General features: G+C 41.8%; 1 protein-coding gene across 1 annotated transcript in view; it reads right to left on the bottom strand.

The window, feature by feature from the left end:
- The window catches only part of SCAMP1 (secretory carrier membrane protein 1), a 38926-nt gene extending 26937 nt beyond the window's left edge, over positions 1-11989 (bottom strand). Inside the window, exon 1 of the mRNA XM_083819027.1 lies at positions 11793-11989. Coding sequence (XP_083675153.1) covers positions 11793-11849 — 57 coding nt within the window. The 5' untranslated portion in view covers positions 11850-11989. The remainder of the gene's footprint in view (positions 1-11792) is intronic.
- Positions 11990-15625: the final 3636 nt, after the last annotated feature.

Here is a 15625-nt window from a genome sequence, read left to right as displayed (position 1 = left end):
GTCAAGTCAAATTCAGAACAGCAGTCTACATTTGCAAATAGGATATGCAAACAATAATAAATATCTGATAAAAGAAAGCCTTTCTTCTCCAAGTGTTTCAGGGAAGAGTTCGGAAAAAAGCTTCTTAGATCTCTTCACGTACTACTTATGACATTCTATGTTGACTTGTAAGAATGACAGGAAATTGACTCTGAGCTAAACAAGCTTACTACATCAAAAGTTTTAGTTTTAGAAATAAGTTGTAGAATTAAATACACATTGTAAGTAGAAAAAACCCTCTATCAGAAGTCCATTCTCCTTTTGAATTAACAATTGCCGTACTTCTGCCAAATACTGCCATTGTTTGCAAAATTAGCAGTAGCTCTGAAAAAGAAACACTGAATGACCCCAAGGACATTCAGCATCAGCAGCTCCATATAGAAGTTTCACTACGTAAAAAAAACTGCAAAAATTATTATAGTTCTATTGAAATACACAAATTGAACACTGTCATGCCAGAAGCATTCAAATTCTGCTCTCATAAAACCTCAGTCTGGACTTTCAGTAGAAGTTCATGGGCTGGTATCTTCCACAAGCTGGAAGACACAAGTAGAAGTAAAACAGAGCTTACAGTGAAAAAAAAAAAGTAATCTCTCAGGTGAGAGAGGCAAGTACTAGCATGGAGAGAACTGCTTCTCTCCTATGCTTACTGAGATCTGCAATGCTAGGAAAACTTGCCCCTGTGGAAAGAAACTCTTCATAGTCTGGACACTCAAGTGTAAGCTGCTAGACTCTTAATTGTTCCGAACACTTACAATGCAGTGAAGAACTGATGCCAACAGGAGCTACACTTCATATTTCAAAACACTTAGAATATTCTGAAAAGATTATTAGACCTGACATTCCAAAGAACGTGCAGATTTACTATGCACCTTCTTACCTTTCACTCACTGCATCTTACTTCAAAAACAGAGCAAATGCCAACTCATCTAGATGCAACGAGAATACTGTGAAACACCCGTACTCATTGCTGCAGAGTAATAAAAGATTTAACACAGCAGTTTATCAAGGTTTGAATAATGAACAATGAACAACAAACATCTGCAGAATGACGTTCTCAGAGAGTGACATTTAAATGAGTGCTATCAAATTTGTACATTCCATGACACATGTATCCTTGTGGTTAAAGTAGATAGAACCAGAATATTCTACATGAATAAGTAAATCTAAGCTGGCATAACTTATTGTTCTATAATCAATATTCTACCTGGATAAAATGTTAAAATGCACTATTTTTTGAGCTGTTTGTGTTCATTAATATTAAGAAACAGGAAAAAAAAGCTCTAAAGATAGGTTCCAATGGATAATATACAAACCAGCAGTATGACTGGAACCACAAAGCATCCAGAGACCTTAATCACTTATCCTGCATGATTTCAGTGATAAAGAATTGGGTTACCCCCAGAAAATGCATAAGATGGAGTTTCTGGGACCAACTTTAAATATCTGATGTCAGCCACTGAACTGGGCAACTACAGAATGCCTGGTCCAATCCCAGACTGGGAAGGCTATGTCCTGGTGGACTACTATTTCTGCCCCAAAACAGACCTGCCCTTCCACTAACTCCTTGCCACAGCCCAGTTTTCCTAAGCCACCCAGCCAGCCCCTGCCCCTTACAGCAAGGAACCCTGTAATACTTCTTGCTTACTCAGATTTTTGTTCCCTCTTTTCACTTCATACCTCTTTCTCCAGTCTTATCTCACTGAAGCTCCTATCAGTTCAGCACCTTGAGCTAACTGGCATCTTTTATTTAACTGTTAGTCATACCAATCAGGGAGCAGAATTTAAGAACAGCGCACTGTTCACAGCCAGATACTGTAGCTATTGGTGGTGCATTAGAGTCACACAGGTGACATCTCAGTCACACACTGCAGATGACATTTTCAAGATCTGAATTAGTTTACAAGACTAAAGTTTTAAGAAATCAGCACAACCTAATTGACTGTTTTCCATGTTAACTTTCATTGTACCTCCTTCTTTTAGTCTCTCTCCCACAACATCCACCTCCAAAGCAAAGATTAGAATCACTTTATTTGAAAGTCAAGAAGTACCCCAGTATTTACATCAAGAATGGAGAAGTCAGAAAGAAAAATAAAAGCAAATAAAACCACAACACATCTGTCTCACATTGGCAAGAGCACCTATAGAACTGTTAAGAATTTTCCCTGTACTAGGTTGACAAATTACACTCACATCATTCAGGCACAGATAAAATTAACTGAATATCCAGTAAACACAGAGGGTATATAAAACCAACTAATGACAAGTTAATGAAAAAAAAAAGGAAGGAATTTAGCCTGAGCCACCCCCCACCCTTAGTCAGGGAGCATGTGGCTGAAATGGTGCAGAACAATCCATTCCATGCAAGTTTTTATAGCTTTAAAAAAAAAATAAATCAAATTAAAGGGAACAGAGACCTCTGTTGTCTAGGAGACCAAAACTAGTCATCAGCTAACAGTTTTCATTAATACAGAACAGACTAACAAATTAAAGACTAAAGAACTAGATAAATCTGTAATGACTCTTTGTAATACTGTTCACTGGGAATCGCTCCAGCATTGTTCCACCATGACTAAGATGGTTTATAGCACACATGGCACGAAAATGTTCTGAACAATGCCACCAGCGAAGTTTACATTGTTACCTGTGACTTTCATTTCTTTTAAGCTGGTCAGTTGAGAACCAGGAATCCTCTACCCCTTAAGGTGTCCTTCAAATTGATAAAAAAAAAAAAGAAGGCTGAACAACAATATAAAAATTTTGAGAAGGTGTACTTCAGCTTCCTTTCTGCCCCCCTTAAGGGAACTAAATGAGTGACGTCATTGATGTTAATAACCAGCAAGGTACACATAATGTTTAATTTAGTTCAGTACGGTTTGCTTCCAAGGAAGTAGAAACAACTTTTCATTGCAGAGGTCAAGAAACAGAGTTAATAAACACTCGTTCAAACCACCGATTTGGATAGGGATTACAATGGTTTTACAGCACATCAGCAACTGAAAACAAGAATTTCAAATTCAAATTGTATAACCTAAATAGAGGAAAAATAGAGAAAAAGAGGAAAATAGAGAAAAACTGCAGGAAACAATATGGATAAATGCATAAAATACTTTTATTACGAAAAGAACAGGGGCGGGAAAGGCAACTACTTCAAGAACAGGATAGCAAGGTAATTCTTAACACCAGTTGACAAGGACAAGTAAACAAGACAACTAAATATCTTTCAAGACTCGGATCACATTACCAGGAGTGTCCTACATCAAAAGAATATACTAATTATGTTGTTTGGGCAAACAGATAACACTGGATTTGCAAGTGACAGGTTTTTATTATTTTTTTCAATTTACATAGGAATCATAGCATGAAAAATAATATCTAGGTAAACCAACAGAAGTATGCCTAGTTAGACTTCGGAAAAAAAAAGGAAAAAAGATTAAGGAGAAACAATCCACTATGAACACACAAGCGGATTTTGAAAGAGGATTAAATATTTTTGGTGAATGAAGTCAGAACAAGAAAATATGGAAAACAATTCATTGGTAAAGTAGCTCCTTAAGTACAGCTGAGGGAAGAATAAGCTGTTGTAGGCAATTCTAGAAGTCTTCATTTTTGGCCTTAGTTCAGCTTAAGTTCAAGGAAGAATGACCTCTCAATGACAAGAGTGGTTTCAACCCACGTTGAGAAAACAGCTCCCCTCATCACAAAAACCCTTTCAAGATGAAGCCTGATTATATCAATCCTATCATCTTCCTTGAAAACATTAGTCACTGGCTACCCTTCAGCTCTACCACCATATAGTTTTTGTCCCTTGCTTCAAGATCCTTACAAATAACTTCATCGTACCTGCTTTAACAGTCACTGACTCTATCCAGCTTTTACTGTGACAACTTTTACCATCCTATAATCACATTCACCTAGCTATGCATTTACCCGTTTGCTTTTTATGCTTGGAGGCAGGTTCCCAGACAGCAAAAGAGATACAGTCCCAGTTTTATCCTCCTAACTACTCAACATGCTCAGCAAAGGTATCTTCAGAAAATTATTGACTGCATACAGACTAGAAGCAAAAGATGGAAGTCTAGCAGGACTAAAGCCAAACTGGTAAATCCACGCTAGGGAGGAAATCATGAGATTAGATCTATAAATCTAGCAAAGTCAATCTTTACCAACTAGGATTTCTTATCTGTAATTCTCCTACTGAAAGGCTGCTCCAGTATTTCAATCCCAAAGATAAGAACCCCTCTCCAAACCTTAGTCTAAATTTACTACTGATGAGTTACACCTATCTTCAAGTATGATATAGACTTTCACAATAGTTTAGGTCCATCTCCCATCACTGTGTCCCCAATGAAATTACCTTATAGCTTGTGTTTTGCTGCACGAAAAGGATAAACTCTTTTAATTTCAAAATACGTTCTCTGTTTATTATCACAAATTATTTCCTATACCCGCTACATATTAGCCTTTTCTAAATGTGAATAATAACTAATTATACACATTCTGCTAAGAATTTGTCCAGTTTTATTTGACAGCAACAGCTGCACTTCGTGCTTGCTCTCTGTGGAGTCCTTCCTAAGATGACACCAGAAAGTTAAACAAAGCAACGAAAAATGACTGGAACTTATGTTCATTGGCCTGAGGTTTTTCTGACACCTTGATCAAACAGAACACTAACCACACCACTCCTCATAAAGGAATGAGTTCCCGAGAGCAATCAAAGCTGCTGCTGTTTCAGTTAAAACTCTCTATATGACATACTTCGCTTTCAATGTGTCCTCCTGAGTATTCCTGGGGAGATTTCTGACAAAGTTTACCTTCTGACAACAAAATAGGAAGATAACTATATTTGTCCAGCAATGGGTATCAAAGCGTTTTTTCCTCCTCTGTTAACTGTTGGTTCTCAGCTTTTAAATTAAGAACTGAGACTTGGAAAAGAATATAGCCTGCACATGAAAAGTGTTTTTCAGACCCATAACAGTGTCTACATTCAACCAGATTAAACCTCTAAAATTGGAATCGGCACATGTTCAGTAAAGATTCAGTATAAATCAAACAGAAACTCCCCAAAGACTTCCTCCCTGCTCATGCCACAACAAGCTGCACACAGACAAGCTTCAAGAAGCTATTCATGTTTTGATGCAGTATCAAACATTGTTGGTTATTCATGCTTTATTTCTCCCTTCATCACTGTCAACTCAAGGAAGATTAAAAAGTTACATTAATTTCACAAACAGCGATTTAGTTGAGATTTGCATGCTTTTCTGTCCTAATTTTGCATTAATAGTATGAACAGTTTATATTTAACAATATAAAGGAAGCCTTAATGCCTTGCAGCAACAATATACATTTTAATCTATGATTAAAAACCACTTACTATGAGAAAGAACTGCCTAGAAGGTAACGCTTGGAGGAATTAATGGCAAGTACAGAAATGGCCTTTATTTTGCCTCTAATAAAGCTGAGTAACCACCAGAACAGTTCTTTCACTATTTCAAGTTTAATATCTCAATCATTGATCAGCCATTTTGCCCCTACCTCCTCCACCCCCCCCCCAAATGGCATTAAGAGGTTTTCACTATAGCATCACCAGAACACAAATATTACATAGGATACTGCAAAAGTAGCCAGCTGGGGTTTCTTACACTTGGCTCTCAAGCAGTACTCATTGTAGGCCACCTTAGCTGATAGAAGCAGAGCTCTGAAGGGTTCTGAGCTACTGAGCAAGCCAAATTCCCGACCTCTGAAACCAAGAAGGCCACAGCAGTCCCATCTTGCAATGAAGCATAGGATGCCTAACAACACTGTGGTGGTTTTACACTGAGGGCTAGCTAAACTCCATCACACTGCTCTCTCACTCCCCCTCTTCAAAGCAGTGGGGAGAAATAACAATAAAAAAGAGCTCAAGGGTTCAGATATGGGTAGGGAGATCACTGACCAATTACTGTCAAAGGCAAAACAGACTCAGCATACGGAGATGGATGTAATTTATTGCTTATTACTAAGAAACTAGAGCAGAGAGAAACTAAAAGCAAACTAGACATCTTTCTAGACACCCATCCACCCTCTTCTGCCTTCTCCCCCTGAGCAGCACTGGGGAACAATGTTTGTGGTCAGTCTATAGAACTCCGCTGCCACCGCTCCTTCACGGTCCCTCTCTGCCCCTGCTCCACTCGGGGTCCCTCCCACGGGATGCCGTCCTTCCCGAACTGAGCCTGCGGGGGCTGCCCACAGGCAGCAGCTCTCCAAGAACTGCTCCCACACGGCTCCGTACCACGGGGTCCATCCCCCAGGAGCAAACTGCTCCAGCACGGGTCCCCCACGGACGGCAGCTCCCCCCAGACCCCCTGCTCCTGCGTGGGCTCCTCTCCACGGGCTGCAGCTCCAGCCCGGGGCCTGCTCCTGCGGGGGCTCTCCATGGGCCGCAGCCTCCTCCAGGCCACATCCACCTGCTCCACCGGGGGCTCCTCCACGGGCTGCAGCGTGGAGATCTGCTCCGTGTGGGACCCATGGGCTGCAGGGGGACAGCCTGCTCCACCGGGGGCCTCTCCACAGGCTGCAGGGGAACTGCTGCTGCCTGCCTGGAGCACCTCCTGCACTCACCTGGGGGGCTGCAGGACTGGTTGTCACTCCTCTCTCCCTGCTGCTGTAGCATAGCAGGTTTTTTTCCCTTTCTTCAATCTGCTCTCCCAGAGGCACACAAACAACATGACTTGCTGGCTTGGCTCTGGCCAGCGGTGGGTCCCTTTAGAGCTGGCTGAAACTGGCCCTTATCTAACATGGGGCAGCTGCGGGACTCTGCTCACAGCGGCCACCCCTGCAGCTCCCTGCTACCAAAACCTTGCCACACAAACACAATACAAGCATCATGTTTCAGCTATTCTCAACACTCTCCCCATCCTCAGCTCTGAAAGGTGTAGCATGTTTCTCTTTGTAATGTTGAAGCCTCTCCATATAGTGCAAAACTAATACTAATGCAATACTGTCTAACACTTCACTGAGATTTTGAAAAGTATGCAGCTATAACTGATATTTAATAACTATTAAAACACGTTACGGTTTTAATAGATTATGGTGCAGTAAAAGTGTTGAAGTACCCTCCTGAAAACTATCTACCATGTAGGGCAGCTAAAGGACACTTTCAACATCATGACTTTCAGCACTAAATTATGCAAGATTTTGAGGAATTTATAAATTTTGAAATCGTGAAGGGAATCAGACAATAAAATCAGACAAATTAATTGGTACATGTTATAATCATCTAAAAGAATGAAAACAAAGTTACGTATATAGGCACACAACACCAAGTAATTAGAGTTCTGATCCTTCAAAAATGATTAGGCCTTCCCTACCTTGCTGCAAGTGTTTATCATTTTAGCTTCAGTTGAACAACAGCAGCAAGGTGCAAGCTATATAGATTCTTTTGCTATAAAAGGTGGCGTTCGTCAATTCACTGTTACCTTCAGCATCAGACCTTCAGCTTGTACTTCCTGCTAAACCAGACAGAAGATTCATTTGTGCTCATGTGAGTCAGATTAAGTGCAATATCCAAATAATCACTGGAACTAGCTCTGTAGTGAAGTTAAGCTCTAACATATACTTAGCTGCAGTGACTCAAGTAATCCTGTGACCTCAGTGGTGGCAACTCAGGCGTCTAATGCCATTTTTAGGTATCAGAGCGTTTCAGACATCCACACAAGAAGGGCAGTCATAACAGAGCAATGAAAGACCCACTCTTTCTGGAACAACAGCTGGAGGTTAGCTACTGTTTGGATACCCAATCCCACCCAAAGTAACTACTTCCGTAATTAACATTATATACTTTCAAGTGTTTTCATGATTATGTGCTTCCACACTGTAACTGAACAAGACAGAGTATTCCTCATCCACATCACTTAGTAGTTTTTACTTGACCACTCACATTTAAACACAAATATATCTTACTTTTCAGTTCTACCATAACTCCTATTATATCAAATAGCTGTTCAGAGCTCTGATCATACCAGATGAAGTGATAGAATTCATCACAGAACTGAGTTTTGAACTCCACCGTCACTCAGAAGTAACCACATCTGGACTATTGGACAAACCTTTTGCAGTCTGTCAGCCAGGCCACAAAGGTCTGCCAAATTAATCTCTTTAATTAAAAAAAAAAAGTCTTCTTGTAGTAATAGCATCATTCACTTTTAAAAAAAACATATTTTGCAGTAGTTGAGTTGCTCAGTGGTTTCAGAGTAAATGAAACTTACACTGGATTTCAAGAATGCAGTTTCAGAACCTTTGCACCTGTATCATCTCCCAGGATAAATGACTACAACCATACTTCATCTTACAACATAAAAAAAAAAAAAAAAGGAAAAAAAGGCACACCAAGGAGACAACCACATTGGAAAAGGTTTAAGCTGATTTTAGAAATTTACCTATGGTTTGTCAAACAAAATTTATTTCATACCATTTTCATCTCTTCAAGAATAAACTGTCAGAACATCAAGGGCACTCAAGCTCCTCCTACGTAGTCAAAACTGTGTCATCACTGAGGACTTGTCTGGTCATCATGGGACTGTTGGATGACCCTAGTTACTTTTGCTGGACCTGATCCTGATGCAAACCTGACTTCCTGGTTTGGCCTCAGGCCTGTCCCCTCACTATGGACTTGTCTGGCACTCTTGACTCCTGGCTGAACACAGCTGCCATCACTGGACGTGCTTTGCACACCCTGTCTGGGTGAGGTGGGGCTCCACCATTTGTCAGTGAGAATGGTGTCAGGTGTGAACTCATGCTCACAACATATGACAAGTGCTTCTCATTGAAGGAAATAAAATAGTTTTCATTATTAGACTATTCTCATTTACGATACTCCAGGTTACACCAAATGTATATTTCTGTATAATGCTGGCACTCCAAACTACAGCAGAATTATCACATTTTCACTTGTATGGAACATGGGTGCACTTTTTTCTGCACAACTGTAACATGATCTTTTTAATATTAGAATGTTATGCATCTGTGTGTTTCATTACCCCTTGTCTTTCAAATTGTAACATCTCTTGGTTTGGTTGGTACACCATCCAAAGGACAGCTATTTATAGAGGAATACCGTAATATCAAAGGCATATCAGCCTTTGGGTTCAGCTTGAGGTTTTTTGCTTTTTAATGTGGTACTCTTTTAAAATGAGAGGTTAAATAGGCGTCATCTCAAAATCAATGGTGTTTCCTGATCAATCTAAGCAAGCAAATACTTGACACAAGAATTTCTGTTTTACAAACCAAATTCACTTCCTTCCAGGAGATATAAAAACAGAAATATAATTTATTTTTATGTTTCCAAAAGAACTAACTACCCAAAACACTAGCAAACTGTATGTTTGTCCATGCCCTCCCCCCCCAACACTTTTTTTCCCCCACTCAACATCAAAAAAGAACCTCTGCTGAAATCTTTTTACCAAAAGGCATGTGAAAAGTCATAGGAAACCTCACAAGTAGACCACAGACAACCAGTAAAAACAAAATACTTAAAAGAAAGCAGTATCTGTCTTCAACCTTGGCAACAACTCTTCCATGTGATGCCCCTCCCTCCTTTCTCTGCCATACAAGTTTGTGATTTTACACAGGCACAGGAAGTGCCTGCAAATGTAAGGAAAAAAACTAATCTCTTCATTCATAAAATTATCAAGCACAGACAAATAATATGAATAAATTTGAATAAAGCGTTCAGACTACATGACTTGGGTTTGTCAGGGTCCATCTGGAAATACTGGTTCGATGTGTAAAGCATCTTAAAACACAGTCAGGCTAAACTGAAATCCAGACGCACATTAATTTCAACGTTGTCATGCCAACAAGACGACAATCAAGGCTTGGTTCACACACAAGGCCTTCTGCCCCTTGAAGTAAATAAGTGGATAAGCAAAGGTATGCAGCATTACCTTTTGCGGGCAGTGGAATGAGACAAGGTAGCAGGGACTGAAAGAAGTGAAAAAAAAAGCTTCCAAGAAAGAAAAAGCATACAGCTTTCCAAAAAAAAAAAACTACTTCTGCAAGTAAGAGTGTCCTGGTTCCAGTTAGGACAGAGTTAATTTTTCCTCATAGTAGCTGGTAGGGTGCTATGTTTTGGATTAGGATGAGAGCGAGGCCGAAGAAGAAGCGAGAAGCCGAAAAGTCCTTGGCCTGGTGTAAACACTGCTCTGTAACAATTAAAACATCAGCATGTTATCAGCGCTCTTCTCATCCTAATCCAAAACATAACACCCTACCAGCTACTATGAGGAAAAATTAACTCTGTCCTAACTGGAACCAGGACAAAGAGAAATCCAGAACTATGTTTAACAGGGAGCTTCAAGTTACAGAGCAGTTGTTTTAGCGTACTTCTATCATGATGCATTGCAGATGAGAAACAGAGTGTGGATTTCGCCTAACAGCTACAACAGAAGTCTCTCCCTGAAGAGAAGTGGGAATAAACTATGGCACTTTAAGCAATGTCTTTATACTGTACGTATGGTTGAAGTAGGTCCCTAGCTTAGGTCTCAAAAACACTGCACAGGTCAAGTTACCTGGGCCAATGAGCCATGCAAGGGCAACTATATTGTTTCCATCCCTGCTTCCACTTTGGGTATCTGTACAGAATAAGTTTGCTATGTATTATTTTCATCACTTCCACAAAAAAGCAAGGAAAAGGGTCACGTTTTTGTTGCTGAAGACATATTCTAGAACAATGACACCTTTTGGTGCTTGGTGCCAGGAAGTACTTAAAGAACAGTGCTCAAAGCTGTTGGTGCCAGTCCAAACTACCGTTGGTGGCAACCTGAGTGCCTGGGCTGCTGTTCATCCAGAATGCCAACACACTCTGTAAAACATGAAGTGAAAACACGGTGACTACCCTGATGAATACACTTTACTAAATTTTATATCCATATAAACTAAACTGACAGACAGACTACGACAAATAAATTAGTCAACAATAACACTCCATGCTTCCAGCAGCTGCTTGTACAGAAGTACAGCTGAGATGTGACAGCTCAATTTCTAAACGGCTTAATTATTCCTGCTGACATCCTAAACTCACTGACATATAGTACTTGTACGTTTTAAGTCTCGGCGTGATATAAAAACAAAGTACGAAAGAGTTCAGTCAGATTACTGAAGTAGCTGAAGAAATCTGACGAACTGAATTCAAATAATAAAGGGCAGATACGAAGCAGAAGCACGCAAGGAGGTCAGCTCATCTTGACAGCTGAAGCTAGCACAGTGAGTAAGGAAACAATTCTCAGCTGTAAGCCAGGTCAGTAGTGCAGAGACCAAAAGCTTTAAGAGTACATCGCAACACAGCGTTTTAAAACGCAGGGCAGCAATGCCTCGCCTCGGAACCACCTCAGGAATCACGTAAAGAGGCAGGTGAGCTCGATGGGGGCTGGGAGGAGGCAGGAGAGGGAAAAGAGGGTGAATCGCTGAACTATGTGGGTCACCCAGATAGAAGGAGAGATATTGTAGCATTACACACGCGCGCACCTGCAGACACCAAGCCAGCACCGCAATTTAAGGTTCAAAAAAAAAAAAAATTAAATTAAAAAAGCACTTGAAAAGCAATTTATTGGCTTTCAGCAACAGAACTGAAGATGAAGCAGGGCGACCCTAGCTCGCGAGGCGGCTCTTCCCGTCCCCAGGGCTGCCACAAGCGCTGCCCGTGCCCCCCGGAGCCGCGCAGCACCCCCGGGGGGCGGCGAGAGGACCCCCCCGGGCCGGGCCGGGCCGTGCCTCACCTTGAAGGGGTTGTTGAGGTCCGGGTCGGCGAAGGGGTTGCTGTCGAAGTCCGACATGGCGGGGGCTGCGATCCGCGGCTGGCGGCGGCCCTGGCCCTGCGGCGCCCCCCCCGGCGCTGTCAGCAGCCGCTGCGGCCCGGGCCCGAGCCCGCCCCCTCCGGCACCGAGCGCCGGCCTCCCAAAATGGCCGCCCCGGAGGTGATGTCGCGGGGCGGGGCTGCGCGGGACGGAGGGAGAGGGGCCGGGGGAGACCGTGCACGGCTCGGGGGAGGGTTCGGGGCCGTGCTGAGGAAAAAGTGGGAGGAGCTGCTGGGAGCACTGGGCGTGTTTTGGTTCACAGATCGTGCCAAAATACGAAATCCTGTATCCTCGACGTCAAACAATAACAGCCTGCATCGAGGCAACACTTCTAAAACCAGTGAATCTTGAATTCTTCCACATGAATCCTGAATTCCTTCACACACTTTCTAAAGAATTTGCTTAAACCTTTATTAAAATACAAAAAGAGTTTTGAGGCAGGTTTACCTTCAATCTACCTAAAATAAATTGCTATGAGATGTGATTTCCCCCACACACACATAACCACAGGCCGACCATGGGGTACACTGTCTAGGGTTTAGTGAAGGCTGGCTCAGGATGTTAACAATTTTTTTGTACTCTAATGGCTCTGCGTTCATTACTACCATATATCGCTAATCCCAACCTGACAATGGAAGTCATTGTTATGGCAGTGTGTCATCAGCAAGTCAGGAAAAGTCCTGCATGTACAAGGTAATCGATTTTGTGTGGGTCAGTGAAAAAAAATAATAATTGCTGCAAGGTTTGCTGTAATTTATGTAGATGTTTCTCAATTATTTCTGAAGGACTGTCAGGTATAAGATGATATGCAAATGGGACAAATCATAAAAGCATAGCTTCTAAGGAACAAAACACTTTCAACCTTTTTTTGTTGCTATGAAGTGTAAAATACTTCATGCTTCAAAAAACAAAAAGGCAGCTGTTGTACGATCAACAAAAGTACATTACAGTATTAGACACAATCGTTCATATAACTCAGTCATCATGACAGAAAATTAAATCATGTTGTTTTCCAATATTTGCCCACGGCTCAGTATATCATAGCTCAACGATACATGTTGATAGTTTGAAAGCTGTGTGCACTGGCAACTGTATATTTATTCCTTTTGGCTGAACATGAAGGAACTAATGCATACATGCCTGAGTCAGTGAATGTTTGACTGAACAGAGTATCTTTTCCTGTGTGGCTACTGGTGCTTCAGATCATGATCATAGCAATCTGTCTCTGATAATAATTTATTTGTGCACAGTTAAAGGAGAATAATCTGTCATCTTATATGACGTCCAAGGAATTAAGATAGTTTTGAAAGGATAATAATTATTTTACAATCAAATGATAGAATTTTGACAACGTATCATTCCTTGCTCATAAAAATGTTAACTTTGCGAGACAACAAATAACAGCTAGCTAACAGAAAATCCGAATGAATATCTGCTTCCAAATAATTGCAAATAATTAGTTTATTGCTTAGATGTTTCAGAATTAGAGAAGATACATGATTAGCCAAGGATGTCCCTCCACAATAAGTCCTCTCTACACCTTATTTTGTTAGAATCGTAGAATCATTTAGGTCAAAAAAGAGCTCCAAGATCATTTAGTCCAACCTTTAACCTGGCACTGCCAAGTCCACCATTAAACTGTGCTACTAAACACTACCTCTACATGTTTTCTGGAGACCTCCAGGAATGGTGACTCAACCACTTCCCTAGGCAGCCTGTTCCAATACTTCACAACCCTTTCAGTGAAGAAATTTTTCCTAATATTCAATCTAAACCTCCCGTTATGCAAAATGACTGGCATGGAAGATTGACTGCTAGAAACTCATCTAGAGGAAAGAAGCAAGAGAACTCCTTGGTAGAGTGATTAGATCATATGCAGTTTTAATGTCTTGCTGAAAGTTTAGTCAGAAGATACTTGGTTTGTTAGGTAAAACTTTAACTGAAATGTTATTCAATAACAGCTTTTTGAGGAATTTAAAATAGCAAGAATGCATAAGCCACTCTTTTTCTAGGTCTTACAGCACAGAGATTTTCTTACAAAATATTAGGAAGATTTTAACTTCGGAGAAAGAAAAGAGAAGTGCAGTACATGAGCACTTCAGGATAACAATAAAGGTCAGGAGTTGCAACATTCCCACAAAATTTTTGCCTTAAGTTAAAAGAAGGAAAAGTGGGGGGAATAGTTACTTGGAATAACTGATTTCACTTTTCTCTGGATGCTCTAAGGACATACTGCAAAATATCAATATTAGATCATTCTTGGCTTGAGCAAGGAATCATTTCTGCTCACCTGGAATGACCTTGTTCAATGTCATGTCATTCAAAATGAAGATGAAAGATGTCCCTAGCGGAGCCATCAGTCTCTGCTGTTCTTCCTATTCCCTGTAGTCCTATTTTGCTCTCTTTGTTTGGGGACTGTGCAAAGAAAACATGTCATCAGCAAATCATCTTTCCTTCTGCTTCCTTTCCCTGTGGACCAATTGCTGGTCCTCATTCAAGGAGCAGAGCTCTTACTTCTCCCATGACAGGTGATCCCTGTATCTTGGGAACATGCAGGCACAGCATAGCTATCACTAGCATGAAAAGTCTTCTCTTTGCTCCCAGACTGGACTCACTGCCTATTTTCCATCCCACAGGCAGCAGAAGTAAGCGTGGGCTCTGGGGTCACACTGCATGCCATGAGCACACTTACAGAACCCAGCAATCATTAGCACTGGCCAAGAGAGCATGTAATCCTGTCTCGGATATAATTGTGGAAGAAGGGTTACTACTTCTGGAAAAAGAGTTATTTATTTGTCTAGCTGAGGATAAAACAATAGCGATTAACCTCTTTTGTCCAAAGAGTTTGACACCTGTGGATAAAGCCACACACTACAGTAAATGATGCCTTTAAGAGAATGGCTAACCAATTGGGGAGGCAGTGTGTGGGAGTGATGAATAGTAAGCTGCAGTCATGAGTGAAGATATGTGAAAGTCAACACATGCTGTTTGGGAGTGGGGAGAGTGTTCCAGGCAGCCGTGGAGTGAAGCCAAGTGGCACAAGCAGTCTGTGCTGCATGCATTCCCCTGCCGGCACAGAACTGGGAGGAGCACCATAAGCTAAAGCACGTGACAGGAGTACTAGATCAGGCAGTGAGTAGACCTCACCTGTCTTGTACTTCAGCTGTGTTACCTCTTGTGGCATGATAACACAGATGCCTGTCTCCTGAAGCCCATTGCTTACACTTCCCCAAGCTAGGGCTCTTCTCATATCTTGACCCCTCAAGACTTCAGAGGGCACTGTCTAGACAGCAGCGGGACTTGTGCTATGACCTCTTCCAACTAAATCATAGAGTCGTAGAATTATATCCCAACTCAGAAGGGGCCCACTAGGATCATCGAGTCCAACTCCTGAGTACACACAGGACCTCCCAAAAATCAGACCATGTGTCTGGGAACTTTGTCCAAATGCTTCTTGAACTCTGGTAGCTCAGTGTCATGACCACTGCCCTGGGGAGCCTGTCCCAGTGCCCGACCACCCTCTGGGTGCAGAACCTTTCCCTAACCCCCAGCCTGACCCTCCCCTGTCCCAGCTCCATGCCGTTCCCTCGGGTCCTGTCGCTGTCCCCAGAGAGCAGAGCTCAGCGCCTGCCCCTCCGCTCCCCTCGTGAGGGAGCTGCAGGCCGCCATGAGGCCTCCCCTCAGCCTGCTCTGCTCTGGGCTGAGCAAACCAAGGGGCCTCAGCTGCTCCTCATACATCTTGCCCTCTAGACACT

Source organism: Anser anser (genome assembly GCF_964211835.1).
Source record: "Anser anser genome assembly, chromosome: Z".
NCBI classification, from domain to species: Eukaryota; Metazoa; Chordata; class Aves; order Anseriformes; family Anatidae; genus Anser; species Anser anser.
This window is presented reverse-complemented; position numbering and strand designations above follow the sequence as displayed.